The sequence below is a fragment of the Micromys minutus genome (genome assembly GCF_963924665.1).
Source record: "Micromys minutus genome assembly, chromosome: 3".
Taxonomy (NCBI): domain Eukaryota; kingdom Metazoa; phylum Chordata; class Mammalia; order Rodentia; family Muridae; genus Micromys; species Micromys minutus.
In genome coordinates, this window is record NC_137972.1 from 67,936,049 (window position 1) to 67,954,375 (window position 18,327).

Here is an 18,327-nt window from a genome sequence, read left to right on the forward strand (position 1 = left end):
ACAGGTGCAAACCCGACAGAAATCCCAGCACCGAGAAGAGGAAGTGGGCACAAAGTCCCGCCTCTCAGCCAAGAAGCTATTTGCAATTGTTATAAGGAAAATCAGAATTCAGCCTTGCTCCAGGGCAAGCTCCGTGCTTAAGACACACACACACACACACACACACACACACACACACACACACACACACACACATACATGCACACGTGCACGCACAGAGCAAACTCCAGGTTTTTTGTTTGCTTTGTTTGACTTAGTGTTCTTTGTTTTGTTTTTGACAGAAAGAATATCAAATTGGATGGAGAAAGAGAAATATCTAGAAGGAGTTGGGGGGGAAGAATATGGCAAAATATATTGTATAAGTAATTTTTTAAAAGAAACATTAAGATAAAGAATAGATATATACTATAAATCTATATATACTATACATCTACATAAACTATATATTTCTGCCTACCAGCTAGAGCAGAGGAGGGCACAATAGCGATTTGGACTGTGCAGGGGTTCATATGTGCATCATCCCTGTTGTATCTCAAGAGCAGGAGAAGAAGGGAACGGACTGGGCCCACTTGGGAAATGAAGCCAACAAGACTACTCTAGGATGAAGAATATTCCTAGGGCTCTTCTGATTTTTAATCTTCCCCTCCCCTTCTCCCCTTTTCCCCACCCCCTCTCTCTGGGTGTGTGAATGTGTGTATGTGTGAGTGTGTGAGTGTGTGTGTGTATGTGTGATTGTGTGTGTGTGTGAGTGTGTATGTGTGAGTGTGTGTGAGTGAGTGTGTGTGAAAGTGTGTGTATGAGTGCGTGTGTGTGTGAGTGTGTGTGTGTATGTGTGAGTGTGTGAGTGTGTGTGTGTATTCGTGAGTGTGTGTGTGAGAGTGTGTGTGTGTGAGTGTGTGTGTGTGAGTGTGTGTGAGAGGGAGAGAGAGTGTGTGTGTGTGTGTGTGTATGTGTGTGTATGAATGTGTGTATGTGAGATCATCAGATGACCTCTGCTGTGGTCTTTACTTTGCACCATATTTGAGACAAGGTCTCTTCTTCACTGTTGCCTACACCAAACTGGCTGACCAATGAGCTTCCCGGAAATCTCCATCTTGAAGTAGGGCATGCTGGGATTACACCTATATCTCATCTGCCTCTATGTGAATAGATCTTCATGCGTGACCAGCAAGTGTTTTGCACACGTAGCCATCTCCCTAGCTGGTTTGTTTATTTATTTATAATAATTATATCTAAGCTATTAAGGAGTCTTAGAAGTCTGACGGAGGTGTGGGGGAAGGAAAAGCTTAGCTGACTGTAAAAGCTCCTCTAGAGACAAATTAGGTGTTGGCACACCATATTCTTCTGGAACATGAGCAAAGACAATGAAAACCAAATCACAGATAGAATTCAACGTTAAGGTTTTCCAAAACGTAGAGCCTGTGAGTGACCAACCCATTAAAAAATAGGTCCTGTGGCAAGAATTTGCTAAGAGCATGGCCCTTATGACCCTATTTATCCTGCTCGGTTTTTTTTTTTTTTTTTTTTTTTTTTTTTTTTTTTTTTTTTTTTTGTAGGGGCGAGAATCATGCAAGAGAAAAAAAAAAAAAAAAAAAAAACCGTAATGGCCTCAAACTATTAAAAGCCGGCTGAACTGGCAGTCAGCATCCTCAGAGTCTCCATTGCTGTCTTTCTCCCCACCCCTTACCCTCCAGGGATCCTTGCCCTCATCAATTAAAAACTGCATCAGACTAAAGCAACAGAGAGGGTAACCAACCTGATTCGACCAGAGGGTGAGAAGCATGCCCCAGGCGTGGAGCAGGGGAAAGACTTCCAGCCCATCCCGCACCATTCGGCTGCCCGGCCCGAGGAGAGACTTGCTGGGCCTTTGCCTCCAGCCACTCGCACCCACGCACTCCCGTGCACACCCACGCTTAGACCCCACCCCCACCTCGTTAAAAGTCAGGCTTTTTTTTTTTCAAACGCAAAAGAACTTTGTAGCCACTCTGGTGTTTCCTACTTTTGTTTCTGAACTCTGCTCCCCGCCCCCGCCAGGCTCCAATCCCGCACCGCCCCCCCTCCCGCGTCTCCAAACTCCTGGGTTCCAGCACCCCACTCGATTAACCCTTCAAAGGGTGAGGGTTGCGGGGCAGCTCAGACAGGCAGCTAAGAGACTCTGGCCACCCCGAGATCCAGACGCCCACCCGAGATGTGACCTGCTGGTGCGGTGCTGGACACAGGCCGGGGTCCGGAGCACACGGCCGCCCGGGGTACTGGGTGCTGAGGTGGGAGAGGGACTGCGGGGCGGAGCGCAGGACGCAGGACGCAGGGCGCAAAGCAGGCGACCGCGGCTGCGCGCGGGGACCCGGGCGCGGGACGTGGTGTTGCGGGCATAGCTTGGATCTAGGGGTACGGGCTTCTCTGGGGTCCCCGGGCAGGGCGCAGGTTGGAGCAGCACTTACCGGCGGCGTCGGGGTCCCGGAGCCTCGGGACAGCGACATCAGAGGACCGGGGCCTGCGGGTCCTAGCGTACTCTGCCTAGCAATGCTCTGGCCGCCGGGGCCAGGCGCACTTCCTCAATCCTGGGGCCGCCTGGCGGGCGGAGAGGGCGGGTGGCGCGGAAGCGGGGCAGTGCCAGAGGGTCGGCCGCCCCCGACCTCTGCAGATAGGGACGTGGTCCCCTGGATGGCTTGCCTCAGTTTCCCTAGCTGGAAGGTGTCGGTGACCAAGCTCGCTGCTCTTGTGCCTCGGTAGACGCTGGGGTCCTGAGACTTTGTGACGTTCTCACCGAATTTGAATGCTTTGCTGCTTTCCCTGGGGACAGGCACAGTGACAAGGTTGCGCCTTTCCTACCCTGCACTAGTAACAGATTAACTTTGATCTTATATGCTGGCCATATACTCTGGCCGTAAATATTAAAAGGACGAGAATATTGATGTGTGTGCAAGTCTTTAGGAGGCAGTACAGAAACCCCGTTTTAAAAGTTGGTGTTTTGTAATCTGCGCGTTTTCACCACCGGAGCTTGCTAACTTAATTACGGACCTTTGCAAGGATATTACTAGCTGATGGATATTTTCTATTTTCGAACTCCGGAGTAGCTGGGGCTCCAGGCGCATGCCACCCTGCCTGTCTGCTTGTGGTGATGAGGTGGGATGTTGTCAGTTGATGCCAATGAAGGTAATAACCAAACGCGTCTTTACACTCATGGCAGGCAAGCTTCGGATTCTGTTCCAGTTTTCCCCAGAAATGCGTCTCACCGCTAAGGTAACAACGAATATTCCCGAGACCGTGTGTAAAGAACACATACAGATAGTTCACAGAATCTGAGAAGCTGTGGGCCGTCTGAGATAGTTCGGGAACACCTCAAGTATTTGTTTAGAATGAGACTTTGCAATCCCTACTTGGCAAGGGGACTACCTCGCAGCTCTCCCACGTTCGTTTTTCTTTTCCTCCGCGGAACACCGTTCCAAAAATGTAGGTGCAGTTCTGCAATCCTGCCCACGCCACTGAAGTCCTCAGATCAATTAGCAAGACCAGCAATATGACTGCTACGGAAAAAAGTCCCTAATAATTTGCAGGGCATGGCGTCAGCAGTTTGAATGAGCCAGGTTTGGTGGCGCCCTCAGGTCATACAACACTGCCACCTAGCGTTACCAAAGGGAAATTCATGTCTAGAGTCAGGACCAACACTTGTGTTTGCCAATACTTCTGTGGCAAGAAAATTTCTCCTTTAAACAAGCTTAGAAATAGGTCAGGAAAACTGCTCAGTGTTAAACAACCAAACGAACGAACAAACAAGCAAACAAAACATCTGGAACATTCGACACATATAGGACATTTTTTTTTTTTTTTACAGTATTCGACTGTACCTGGTAGGCATGCTTTAATTGAAGGTTTACGGGAAATTGTTCTTTTTGTCTTCTGGTGCTTGTTTTTACTCAGCCAAATGCTCAGTTTTGTCTGATGCCCCCGTCTCCTAATCTCCACCTACAATCACAGTCGGCTACATAGATTCTAGCAAGGTGTAGATATTAGAAACTAGGCATCCACCAAGAGATGAAGCGAGAACATCCCAAAATGCCTTCTTTGAGAGACTGTGGCCAAACTCGGGCATACAAGTGCACCTGCACACCCTTATACACATTTACTCAAACACGTCTCCAGAGTGGCTCTCTTCAGATAGACATGTTCTAATTCATCGGGCAATAGAAGACGCCATTTTTATATCAGCCTCTGCTCACATTTGGATCAGACTCGAAGTGTTCATAAATACAGCAACCCATGTGCAGATGCATACCGAGAGAGATCTGGTCCAACCCTCTGCACCAATTTTTAAGGGGGTGATGTTTTTCACACGTGTCAGTTGCCTGGACTCATGATGCTGAGCTCACAGTCTGATCTTTCCAGACCTAGTGAAGGTTTCTGCTGCGGCAGCAGTGCCAGGCTATAACCCAGTAACTGATGTTTCTTGGCAATTAGGAGCCTGAGAACATCAACTAAGTCCAGACCCTTAGATCATCATAGAGAGAAAGTCACAAAAATAAACACACGGTTACTATTCGGGGACAAGATGATTTCCCCCTAAATCAGCACGTTCTGCCCCTGTAATTGCTGCTTTGTGATTAAAGAGGCCTTGGCCAGCACAGAAAGCACCTTACTTGTTGCCTGTGAGCCAGGGAGTTCTTCACCGTGCAAGCCTATAGGAATGGCTGCCACTGTCAGGAAGAGCCGTGTGTGTGACCGATTGGAGGAGTGTGATTTTATTATTGCTGGTGCCTTACCAGAGCCACACTGCACAGAAGTCTCAGAAAGAGAAGGAAGACCCGCCACAGAATTCAAATGGGGTGAGCCCTTCAATGAGGAAAAAAAATGTTTCTCAACGTCCAACTTTATTTTGTCCATTTTTTCCATTGCTGAACACAATCTGAAGTTAAATCAAAACCCCGAGTCTAACTGATTCAAAAACCATACCACAGGGGCAAACCTTAAAAGAAGTGAAATCTAACATTATATAGATTTTCATTTCTAAGTACAGTATATTACAGAAGGTTAAATATACCACCTCTGTGTACTTACAGCTATAAAAAAGATACATTAATGATACCAATTATAAATAATGTAACATTTCATATTAAAGGCATTATTGTACAATGGAAAGATAGCAACCCTCTAATGTATATAGTGAAAGGTGCTGCCTAGAAATATTGAGATGCTGAAAATTCAGTGTACGAGGCCAAATCCGGATTTAACCAGTTACGATAGTTTACATGCTGGGGGAGGAAAGACGGTGAATGGAATATTGCTTGTCTCTGACAGGACTGAGAATTCCAGTCCGTACATCTTATTCTCTATGCACGCACTGGTTCTGACAGAAGGCTTAGTTCTCACTCTTGCTCAGCCCAACTTTGACCCTCAAATGTCAGCATGCAACGTCCTGTTAGGGAGGGACATGCCACTGGCAGCAAAAGCACCCAAACAGCTGTCTACCCGAGGAGTTTGGTTCTGTCCTTAAAGCCTTATGGGGGCCACTTTAGTTTTCCAAGTTCAAACATGGAATTGCACATCATACGGAGATAGCAAAGAGGAAAGGAAAAATGTTAATAGTGTAACTGAGATGCCCAGATCCCCTATGGGATCCAGGTGTTACTTGTTAACCAATCCAAAATGAAAGCCCAGATGGGATATTGAAATAAGACTACAGGGCTTTGAGGTGGCAGCTGTCTCTCAGTGGATGTCACTGATCTAGAAAAGGTAATGGGGCTGGAGAAGGGAAAAAGAAAGTGTGCCCATTATATCGAATGTGGTAGATACAGGTATTTGTGAAGTGAATGGTGGTTCTGGGGGTCAAATGTGAGGCTTCATTGCCTAGGGTTTGCTCTGGTAACATGAGTCCTTGGGGGCATAGGTGACAAGTTCTCTGCCTAAGGTGGGCCTCAGTTATGAAAGACCATCTCATAACCGTAGGGCAGACGCTTTGGGATGTTGATTGGTCATTCCAAAGCCAGGATTGTTTTCAAGGTGAACCCCATGGTCAGTGTTTATATGCAGCTCTTAGGACCTGCACCCCTGCACACCAAAGGCTTCTGGTGTTTTTCTGTGGCATATGCTTCCCCAACATCCCCCACACTGGGTCACTGAAACCCTCCTCCACCTCAACACGAATCCTTTGCTTGTGAATAGTCCCACCTTTCCCCTCGGAATGAGGAGGGACTTGTTCTGTGCACAGATGACCCCGAGGAGATCACAGGATCTTCAGTGAGCTCACCCCACATCCCTACTGGGGTCAAAAAGCATTTAAATTAACCATGGGACACTCCAGAGACCATTCATAGTAAGAGCGCTGGATGTCTTTGCGGGGGTCCTGCACTTAGTCTAAGGCAAAGTCAGAGCTGGGTAAGAGTTCCTCCTCAGGCAGGCCTGCAGTTCCCCACATAACATCGGCCACCCGCAGTGTGGTCCATAAAGCATGCGTGTGAGAGGAAAATCAAAACCATTGAACTCCAGAAGATCGAGTGTCCAGAAGAGAGGGGTCCTGGGAAGCTGAGCACTGTGGTCCTGCTTCCTGCGTGTGGCGAGCTGGAGTTGCCATGGTTGGTCAGCTGTCCAGCTTTTGAGGAAGACACCGGTCTATCCCTCAGGGGTTCTTCTCATCAAGTTTGATGGTGACGGTTTTCACTTCTGTATATTCGGCCAGAGCATATTCACCTCTGTGATGACAGAAAGGTGGGGGCGGGGCAGTCCATACTGTTAGTTCACAGTTCTGGGGAAAACTCCTCTAATACCCGAACATCCTGTCAGACAGCTTGAGTGTGGGAGTTTTTGTGACAGGACACTGTGGTGCCTGGACATAGTAAAGGCAGTAAGTAAGCTCTACAATGCCCTTAGTACGTGTCAGGAACTAGAAATGTGAGTTTAATGCTAAGTTCCTGCATGTGGTGCTTTTGTTGAAGTTAAAAGGACTAAGGGTTTGCTTCTGGAAAACGAGAGAAGAAAGCAAAAGAATGTAAGTTCTCTGTGCCGGGGGAGGTGGTTATAGAAGAGAGGTCTGTGCACTGAATGGCGGGGTGGGGGATCTGGGGTGTGAAAACCACACCAACGATATAAGTTTCAAGTGGTAATTTGTTACTCTTTGCAGAGACAGAAAAGGTGATGTCCAAGCTCGAGGGGGTGGCCAAGGGACCACCCAGACATCTGGCTCTGACAGGAACAGCTGTAAGAGGTCAGAATCAGGGGAAAGGCAGCAGACACTGGCACAGACTAGAAACAGGGAGGTGATGTCCCTCAGCTTAGCATCTTTGGAATATTTCCTTCTCTTACATCTTATAGGGACCAGAGATCTTTCCTAGGCATCATTGACCATTTCTGGAGTAGACCCCCTTTCCAGAACCCATAGCACACTCTTAGAGTTTGCTGGAAAAAACAAACAAACAAACAAACAAAAAAAAACACAACCCAAAACCAATAAATTCTGGTTCCAGACTAGGTAAGGAGATGTCCTCTTCAGCCTCTGTACTAAAGGTCTGAGCCACAGTCCCATCTCATCCCTGAGACCTGAAATACTGTGGGTAAGCCCAGCATCATCAGCCTTACTTCTGAACATTTTAGAAATGCAGATGTGGGGCCTCACCCAGGCCTACTGTGGTAGGCAAAATACTAAAAGGTATCCTCACCCTACTTCCCTGTCCTAACAAAACAGGTTACACAGCAAGTGAGACCTGATGCTGGAGGTGAAAATCCTGTGGCTAATCAATTGACTTCAAAGAATAGAGAGGGAAGGGGAAGGGGAGAGAGAGAAAGAGAGAGAGAGAGAGAGAGAGAGAGAGAGAGAGAGAGAGAGAGAGAGAGAAAGGGAGAGAGAAAGGGAGGGAGAGGAAGGGGAGGAGAGATTTCTGGGTTATTTGGAAGGCTCAGCATCCCTTAATAGCTGAGCAGAACTGAGACCAGACACAGAAAGGTACCACTGGGCTAGCAGGGAAGATGGAATCTTCCTGCAGAATACGGGATGGAATCTATTCTGCAGAATACGGGATCGCATGCTGTACAACCCCGATTTCACAGTATCAAAAAGCTAATATATTTATGATATCATCAATTCCCTGGACAAAGTCAAGACATTTGTGTTCAGTAAATTCTCTGAGTGATTCTGATGCCTGTTTAGGTTTAAGAGCCGTTAGGGCTCAGAATCATTGTAGATTAGTCAAGTTCATCAGCATTTTGGTTTGGATATGCATAACCTATGGGAAGTGGCACTATTAGGAGGTGTGGCCTTATGGGAGGAGGTGTGTCACCGTGTGGGCGGGCTTTGAGGCTCCTAGTGCTCAAGCTCCACCCAGTCCAAGAGAGACAGTCTCCTCTAGGCTGCTTCCAGATGAAGATGTAGAACTCACACCTCCTGCCTGCATGCTGCCTGCCACGATAATAATAGACTGAACCTCTGAAACTGTAAGCCAACCCCAATCAAATGTTGTTCTTTGTAAGCATTGCCATGGTCATGGTCTCTGTTCACAACAGTAAAACCCTAAGTGAGACAATCAGCATCCTTGGGACTGTTTGAGGTGTGCCATGGGAACACCAGCACACCTTTTCAGGTATATATATGGAGAGAAAGAGAGAGAAAGAGAGAGAGAGAAAGAGAGAGAGAAAGAGAGGGGGAGAGAGAGAGAGAGAGAGAGAGAGAGAGAGAGAGAGAGAGAGAGAGAGAGAGAACTCACTCTATGCTGGATAAGTAATGTTACCATTAAGAAGATATGCTGTTTTTATCAGTGTACTGAGCGTTCTTTCTTACAAAACAATGGAAAGGGAAAATTCCATGAAGGACATGCTCATGTTTGCAGAAAAAGAAATGCAAATTCCAGTAAGTGTGAAAGGGAACATTTAACATCTCACACCCGAAGAAATGAGAACCCACATAGAGACAGAACTGCTTTCATGCAGCCAAGCACTGAAATCTGGGAATTTATTCTGAAAACCATCACTCCACCTATGTGTGTAAATATTTACACACAAAGAAGTATACAAGCAGGGTTTGTAATGATAAAAATCCTCTGGAAATAACACTAACATCCATTCTAGGAGGCTTTCACTAAAAGACTAGGAGATATCCAACACCCATCTGGAGAACAAAAAGTAGTTTGCTTCCACATCAGTAAACAGAAAATAATAACCGGATTTATGAGTATCTAAAGGAAAATATGCCATAAACTTTCAAGTTTATGTAGTGCTGCTTTGCAAAATTTCTAAGTGTTAGTAATTTACCCATCTAGCAAAGAAACAGGACGACATATTCCCAAAGTAGCTCCAGTTGGACATGTTCAGAAATGTCAGCATTTTTGCAAGAAACAGAGTGTAGATTCCTCCTCCTTCTTTTTACTTCCTCATCTGTTTCCCTGGTTCAAGTTCCTGCTGTCTTCCTCCAATCCCTCGCCCAGTCCTTTCTACCTGAGCCACCAAAGCCATCTGAGAGCTCAGCCTTTCTTCCAATGCACGTGAGGACAAGGATGCAGAGGTGTGATAGCAATCCACTGACAAACGCCCAGAACCTAACACCAAGCTCAGAGCAGTAAAGATGCTCAACAAATATTTGCAAGAAGAAAATTGCCAAGAGATCAAAGCCCACACGTCCTTTGTGAAACTGTAGGACCACCACAGTTGCCTCATGCCTACAGGCTCCTCCGTGGATATGGCCTGAGATAAACTGTTGTCAGCTACTGGGTCTTCAGAGGTATGGCTGGGAAATAGAAAGCCTATGGGGAGGCCAGGGTTGAGCTTTCAGAGCCATACAAGACAAGCCAGAGCCAGTGCATTTCCAAATAGCTTTAGTTTTAGGTTCATTTTTGTTTCCACCATTACAATTTTTTAAACTAACATGTTTTTTTTTAATTTAAGATAATTTTTTTTTTTACTTTAGAAAAACAAAAACAAACCAAATAATTTGCTATGGTAACCAATAAGTGATCGCACAAAACGAGTGAACAGTGGTCCCTCTAATAAGAGGGTCTGAGAGCCAGGGAGGAAGGCCTGAACTTGCCACATCTCTGCCGTATGGGGTTTTGTTCTCTGGCTTGGATGCTGTATGCTGTAGTTACACTGAAAATCAAAGAAATGGGGAGCAATGCACCAAGCTGTTTTCAGGCTCTGTCCGAGACCAGCCCAGACACATATCCTGGAGGACTGGAGGATGTGCAGTCAGTAACCAGCCCAACCCCAGTAACCAGTTTGGGGAAAACCATGGTATACTCCATATGGTGCTCCAGCATAAAAAAGGGGGAACTTGTTGCAACATGGAGACATTAATTTGAAACAACTGAAAATAGAAATTATGATTTTGAAATACTTCATTAAAAAAACCTTTGAGAAAATATATGCCCAAGATCCAAAAAAGAAAAACCAAAATCAGACATCCAAGAAAGTCTCTGCATGAAAGTCATCAGGATGAAACATGGCTGAAGTCTGTGAGCTTCCCCAAGCAAGTTTGTGGCAGGAATAGGGACCAGAGACCCCACCCAGGGATAAGAGGGGCCCAGGTAAGAAAGTCCTGCATTGAATCCTTAGTGATGCTAGGAAAAGCCAGGCAGTGGGTGTCTCCACATGCCTTCTGGTCATTCTGTGTCCTTCCAGATGATCTGCACTTAGGGGACTGTTGTACTTGCTGCCTTCTGTCCTCTGGAAGGAAGGCTGTGACAGGTATGAGTTCCTTAGCCCTCACAGCCTGTCTGGCTGAAAAGAGATGACCAGGGGAGACAAATGACCACATTAGCTCCAGTGGTTTCATTTGAAGAGGTCTACAGGGATGACTCCTAGGTTTGCTCAGTGGCAGAGAACTTTCCTGGCATGATGCATGGCCTGAGATCAAGTCCCAGTACTAAAACAAAACAAAATCTCCCAAAACAAAACTCAAGAAGAAAAGAAAAAAGAAAAGAAAAGGCACAAGTAATCTTTGTCTATCAAGCTCTGGGAATTTCAAGCCCAAGGCCAAGGAACCAGATTAATTTTAACTCTTGTCTCTTTTGTTGTGAGCTCAGCCTTTAATGGCTGAGTCATTCCTCCAACCCTGTTCTCAACTCTTATGACCTACCAACCCCTTAAGTCCATGTGAAAGCTGTTGTCCCCTCTCATGGACCCTTCTCCACAAGGCCACGAATGACTGTTTAGGAGCTTTCACTAAACTTCTAGAGTATGTGCTAAGCAAATGCCAGCCTCACCAGGTTTGTTACCACTGGAGGATCCTGGCGGGAAGTCAGATGACTGTGGCTCTGGCTTCTCATCCTCAAGTGCTTCTCTGAGAGGCTATAAAGCAGAGGTTCCAAAATGGCAAACACATCGTGATGCCAAGGGAGAACCCCCAAGCTCCTGCCATAGGTCTTTGTGGCCAAGAATTAATAAGTTACTGAGGTAATTCAGTCATAGAAACAAAGGGGGGGGCAAAGAACATTCTATGCTTTCTGCTCACATGTGCAGATGACTGGACACAAACAGAACTGAAGTGGAATAAGGGGCCCCAATTCCATGTAGATCAGTCAAAAACCAGTGGAAGCCAGCCCCTCTCCACTACAACATGCTTAAGAATCTCTCAGGAGAGCTGTTCTGTATCTCTGCTAATGCCCAGGCTCAGAAGTACCCAAGATCTGTTCTTGGCTGTGTAAAAGGCAATGCATTTGTGTATACAAGACAAAAAGTGTTTAAACAAAAAGAAGAACATGTCCGCTCAGAAATGTCCAGGAACAGCCTTAGGGTGTTGTCACAGATGACTTCCCAGGAACACCGAGCCTACTAATATGTTTGTCTACACTGGCTAATAAAACCCAGGACCACAGTAAAGGCAAACGAAGACAGTGTGCAGCTGGGGACCACAGCATCTTCACCCAGGGACACTCCATCCAACTTTGAGCCTGGGCCAGAGGTAAGATGTTGCATCGTTGAATCACCAGAGGCCAGGCAGAGAAGATACAGAGAGGAACTTGTTCAGGCTCAGAATGTACTGTCGAGACCATAGAGGAATAACACAGCCCTCCTACCACCCCAAGTATCCAGGAGGAAGTGGAGTCACCCATGCATGTCCCCAAAGCCTCTGCCGGGCTCTGAAAGCAAAGCTGGGCAGATTCAGAGCCTGACTTGAGCCAGTCCGTGTTCTCTACCCAAAGTGGAGATAGATGTGTGTCATGAGACAGTTGATTGCCACACCCTCATCCTGGTAGCCTAGACGTAAGAACTATAGAATGTCACTAGGGTGATGGCACTGGGCAGGAGAAGAATTTGAAGCTACAAGTTGGTTATAGAGCTTAGAAGAAGACAAGGATGGGAAGGAGAGAAGAAGGGAGAGACCTGGAGCATTGAGGGAACACCAGCCTTGTGGCAGATGGGTCAGTGAGGGGTCAGAAATACTTACAGTTCTCTGCCATTCCCAGACATTTTGAAGCCACCAAATGGAGCCTGTGCATAGAATGCATTGTAGCAGTTGATCCTAGACCAAGAATGAAAGATGCCTATGTTACCTGGAGAACATTTCCCTGTATCTTAAGACACTGGAGTATGATGATACCCAATGCACAGCCTTTGGGCAAAGCTCCAATAATTCAAACACAGTACACTCCCTATGTGCTCTTTACCCCTGCTTCCTGTTCTAGCTGTGAAATGATGCAGGCCCAACCTCAGAGCTCTGCTTCCTTAGAGTGTGACTCAAGCTTGTTCAACCTCGTTGAGTCTCATTTTATTCATCTAGAAGATGGGCATGTGTATACTCTCTGCAGAATTATACTCATCCATATCTTGTAGCTTAGTTATTTGTGGACTTAAGAATCCATCAGAGACAAAATCAGAGAGGTAGTGTGATAGTGTATCAAAGATCCAGGCTTTGAAGCCTCTTGGGCTATGTTCAGTGACCCATGATAATTATAGTCTCTGCCCCTCAGATTCAACCACCTTCAGACCCAATGTTTTTTGTGCAGAATTCATTTTTTTCTCTTGCCACTACTCCCTAAGCAATGTTGTACAACAAGTATCAACACAGCATTGTATTAGGTGTTACCAAACATGTAGATGTATGCAGGAAGGGATAGGGCGTGTCTTGGTGGTAAAATGTTTTTCTAGGTTCTGGGTCAGAGTACCAGCATGGGATAGATAGATAGATGGATGGATGGATAGATAGATAGATAGATAGATAGATAGATAGATAGATAGATAGATACTTGGATGGACAAATGGATGGATGGATAGATAGATAGATGATGGGTGAATAGTTAGATAAATGGATGAATGGATGGATAGACAGATAGATAGATGATAGATAGATAGATAGATAGATAGATAGATTAGATAGATTAGATAGATTAGATAGATGGGCAGGCAGGTGGAGACAGACAGGCAGACAGAAAGATAATACAAGCCAGCCAACTATCTGGAAAATGTGCCTAAGCTACCTGCACATACAAAGGACTCGAGTAGCCATCAAGTTTGGTCTCTCAGCAGATGAATCTCTGCAGGTAAACACTGAGGGTCAACTGTACTAGCTGGGTAATTCTGGACCAGTCCTTCCTTCTCTCTTTATGCCTTGATTTCTTCATGTGAAACATGAAGGACTTAACTTGCACAGGGTACCCACTTCAGAGGACAATCGACAGCACACTTAACAGTGAGAGCACATCACATAGCCTCTGCTGACGGGACTAGGAAAGTGAAACTAGTAAGCTACTTGCTTGGACAACACGAATGCTCAGGGTGCACGCTTGGCTCACCAGACGGTCCCTGACTCCAGCGCGGAAGCCAGTTTCAGGGCTTTGTCGAGGTTTTTGGTGAACACGGCTGCTGTGAGCCCATAGTCGGTGTTATTCGCTCTTTTGATCACTTCCTCCAGGTTTTTGAACTTCAGTATTGGCTGTACTGGTCCGAAAATCTGTGATTAATTATGAGGAGAGAGGTATGTGAGTGGAGATGAGATGGGGTGCTCTGAGCAGGCACCCCAGCTTTTATGGCTTTCCACAGCCCTAGAGCACCTCCCCTAAGGATAAAGAACCCCAGAGACCTCTATAAATGTCTGATAGCTGAAATTCGAATAAGGGAATTCAGATGAACAAAAATAAAAAACAATCCGAGAATATACACTGTATTTATGTTCCCCTCATGACAGCGGTGTTTCTGAGAACCTCCAGCTTTAGATCTTTGGGAAGACTCATGTACAGGGGTGTACAAAAGGAAAGCACTGGCTAGATTTCTGGAAGGTTCTCTGTAAGGGTGTTCACAGTGGATGAACGCTGCTTTCCTGGTGGGCTTTTCTTTGTTTATCTGTTTGTTTTGTTTTGTTTGAGACAGGGTTTCTCTCTGTAACAGTCCTGCCTGTCCTAGAACTCCCTTATAGACTGGGCAGGCCTCAAACTCACATAGTCTGCCTCTACCTCCTGAGTGCTGCTGTGATTTAAGGAGTGTGTCACCATGCCCGGCTCATTCCTGGTGTCTCTGTCACTCAATGAAGGTACTTAAACTATTTCTATAGAGGGTCTCAGGGGATGGAATGGCACAATAGTCACACAGCAAAGAGGGCAGAGAGAAGGCACAAGTTTGCCCATTTAGAGGAGAGTCTGAAGGGAGCTTGTGACTGAGGCAGCAGGAGGTGGAGTTACACGTCAGGACAATGCAGTCTCTGGAAATGGTGTCCCTGCTTACTTGGGACACCTCATCAAGAAGTGTACAGAACAGCAGTAACAGCAAAATCACTTTACAAAGGGCATAGAGACCTGAGCTCAGCACCTTCACAAGGAGGCGAGGAAACTTCCAACATCTCAAGGAGAAACGGTCAGATACCCTAGCAGGGAGGCGTATGTCCACCCCCCCTCTAATGCTCCAGAAGGTCTAGGCCAGTGTTTCTCACCCTTCCTAGTGCCGTAACCCTTCAACACAGCTCCTCATTCTGTGGCAACCCTCAACCATAAAATTGTTTTCATCACTACATCGTAACTGTAATTTTGCTACTGTTGAGAATCATAACGTAAATATCTGTGTTTTCAGAGGGTCTTAGTGTCATTTGACTCCTCCCCTCCCCCCACTCCCAGTGATGGTTTGACCTACAGGTTGAGAAACTGCTGGAGAGGGCCTCGGACTCCCTTCTTACTAATCCTTTGCAGGAACAGCTGCTATGTGTCTAACATAGGAATTAAGAGGCAAAGGGAGATTTACACCGTCCCGGAGTGGGAAGCTGCTTATTTTCTGTCATCCTCAAGAACAAATGTGGCAGGAAAATCAATGACAATTCTAGCTGGGACCCATAGGGATACTTGTTTCGGGACAGCCTAAAGAGTGGGAAGAGGCCATTGTTTCCAAATCCATAGTTTGGTGCCTGGTCTTACCCGAAAGGTTCAGAGATGTCACACTGGGGCTGTGCATGTAACTATGTGGAAGAAACTGGGCTGCTGCTGCCTAGTAACCATTTAACAGAGGATGGAGGCAGGGCTGGGCAACTGTGGCTGCTTCAGGCCTTGGTGTTCACCAGATGCACCAGAACCCCAAGTAACAGCAGAGCCACCCAGAGATGAGACTGCTTGTCCTTGGGATCCTGGGATCCCCGGGGCCTCAGATTTCTTTGAAGGACCCCTGGGGCCTCAGATTTTTTTTTTTTTTGGCTGTAGATGCTCCCTACCTCCTCTTTGGCAATCCTCATGTTGTCTGTCACATCTGAGAAGACAGTGGGTTTGATGAACAGTCCTCTGTCCTCCATGGCTGACCCCCCACATTCTAGCTTGGCACCTTCCTTCTTCCCACTCTCGATCAGCTCGAGGATTTTGTCAAACTGCTTTTGGTCGATCTGCAAGACAAGGAAGGGAGTTATAACTGCTTTCTTCCAAGAGGGGACTGTGGTCTCATGTTTTCGGTGTCCCTCAGCACTGTCAGCAGGTCCTCCTCTGTTTCGTGTCCTTGTCAAGTTCTAGATCCGATAACAGATAGCCTCGTGGGCAGAGTCCTCTCCGGCACAAACCCGTGCTCTTTGGAACACCAGAGCCACAGGGAGGTCACCGTCTTTATCTCCATCCCAAGGCCTTACTCTCATGTCTGGTTCCCTTCTTCATGCTGTGAGGTAAGGCTAAGGGTGAAATGGATACGAGGATGATTTTGTTCTCTCAGGTCTCGGCGTTCTGCTACCGTTACCGGATTTGACAAGTAAAAATGGGATGCCCGGCTTAATGTACTTACCAGAAACACAATATGTGGTAGCTTTTAGTTATGCCAAGCAGCACTTGATATATACTTAAGCTAAGGTATCTTCAGTTTTCAGCTGGAATTCAAGTCTGGTGGTGTCATATTTGCCTGCCAACTCTGCCCTGCTTGCTACACACCTGCTTGCTACAGATTGAGGTAGGAACTGATTGTAATTATCCTATCACGGCGCAGAGGAGGGAGCAAGGATGCAACACCCCTGGGAACAGTGCAGTGAGCCTCACGATAAGATCTGGGTACTGCTTCTCAGCTGGAGGGAAAAGAGGTCAGAAATGTTCTACTTTCTGCTGTCTCCTTCTTGGCTAAAGGTGCCCTATGGCACATGCCACAGATTAACACCCAGGTTGGGGGACACAGTTTTATAACTAGATGTCGAAGGGCCACCTCTTCTGGGGATGGCTCAACAGGGAGGATGTTCTTCCTATCTTCTTCCTCAAATGCACATGCTCGTATTGTGATCGGTCGACTGTCAGTTCTTTCCCTCCCAGGCTGAGAAAGACAGAATTTAAGCAAAAACAGTTACTGAGACATTCAGATAGGAGATATGGTTTCAGTCCAGAAACATTAAGTAGAAAATAAAAACCAGGGCTGGAGAGATGGCTCAGTCAGTAAAACAGAAAGACTCGAACTCTCTGGCATCCAAATGGGGGAAAAAACTGGACATAGTGACCCACATCTATGACCCCAGGACTTGGGAGGTAAAGGCAAGATGCTCCCTGAGTCTTGCTGGTCAGCTAATCTCATCTACTCAGTGTACTCGGGGTTCAGTGACAGATCCTGTCTCAAAAAATAGGGTGTATATCAACAGAGAAAGAACCTGACCTTGACCCCTAGCCTCCACACAAACATACAATGCATGTGCACACATATGTACACACGGCTACACACACACACACACACACACACACCGCAAATACACACATACAGAAAAAGGATGAAAAGCAAGTGAACCCATTTCAGGTACAGAAAGTTTGAGATTCTTTTTAGGGAACAATAATCAGATGGTGGAGCCATCATGATCTCTTCCACACAGAGATGGGGAGGAAATCCAAGCACATAATCACATGTGCTTGACTACCTGCAAGGAAATCCTGGAGGGGTACTCCAGGGCTAAAGACCATGGGAGCCCCACTGTAGAGTGGATGGGGGTGGAGACAGTGAACCCCTTTAGTCATTTGTACATGGTTAGTGTCTAGAGCAATGTGCTTATACACCTACAAAAGGTAAGGAAAGAAACCCAAATACATCCAGTTACCAGCCCTCTCTGCGTTTCTCTGGGTGAACCACATTTTGGCTCAAAAGTTCCAGATGGGGCCGGTGAGATGCTGAGACAAATAATGGTGCTGGCTGAGCTCAATCCTGGGCCCATCAAGGATCCACATAGTAGAAATGGACAGCTTCTGGTATTCACATGTGTGCTGAGGCATGTGTACTCCCCATACACAAGTGTAGACACATGCAAATTAAAAAATAAATGTCATTTAAAACTTTTTTCAATGTGAGTGTGTTGGGGAGTCCTTATGTTACAAAACCCCTCTCTCCTCCTAGGGGGCCACCATAGCTTACTGTAGGGACTTCATCAGGCCTCAGGTCTTGGCTGGCTGGAGCTATGTTCTATTCTTGGACCCCATCTGTTCTGCAGTCGGCATGGGTCCCTGTCAGAACCCCTACACACCCATGTTCCACTTCCCCCGATGAGCCCTCATAAACACGTTGTTTAAATCTAATAGCCATCCGTGACAAGTCAGCTAGTGCCTACAGCACAGGAAGAAAGATCTGGCAGGAAGGGAAATGACAGGACAGGGCACAGTACCAGAAGTGGGAAAAGATAGCCCCCACAGGACCTCTGCAGAGGACGCCTCCAGATCCCAAGCAGGCCAGGTGGCTTCCTTGCTTGGCTGCCAAGTTAACCCAAAAGATGATGGAATGTTCCAGCAAGCGGTCTCCAGCCCCCCACCCCTGGTCTAGGTCAGAAAGCTCTTCCACGGGCCCAAGACACACAGGAGTGTTTAGGCAGCTGGACAGCCTTGCAGAGTAAAACCTTACAGGTTTTAGGAGGGGCCTAAATAGTGTCTGGTAAGTGTGCTCCAAAGGGGCTGTGCACAGCAGAGCCCAGGTGGGGTGGACAGACATTCTTTCTGTGACCTG

At 46.6% G+C, this 18,327-nt stretch overlaps 1 protein-coding gene across 2 annotated transcripts in view; it reads right to left on the minus strand.

The window, feature by feature from the left end:
- Positions 1-6,347: 6,347 nt before the first annotated feature.
- Positions 6,348-18,327, minus strand: part of ALDH1A3 (aldehyde dehydrogenase 1 family member A3) — a gene marked incomplete at its 5' end in the record, with an annotated part of 33,880 nt that continues 21,900 nt past the window's right edge. For both annotated transcript variants that reach the window (XM_080914908.1, XM_080914907.1), the window contains 4 exons: positions 6,348-6,686; positions 12,365-12,439; positions 13,710-13,867; positions 15,605-15,769. In XM_080914908.1, the coding sequence (XP_080771034.1) occupies positions 6,614-6,686; positions 12,365-12,439; positions 13,710-13,867; positions 15,605-15,769 (471 nt within the window). In that variant the 3' untranslated portion in view covers positions 6,348-6,613. The remainder of the gene's footprint in view (positions 6,687-12,364; positions 12,440-13,709; positions 13,868-15,604; positions 15,770-18,327) is intronic.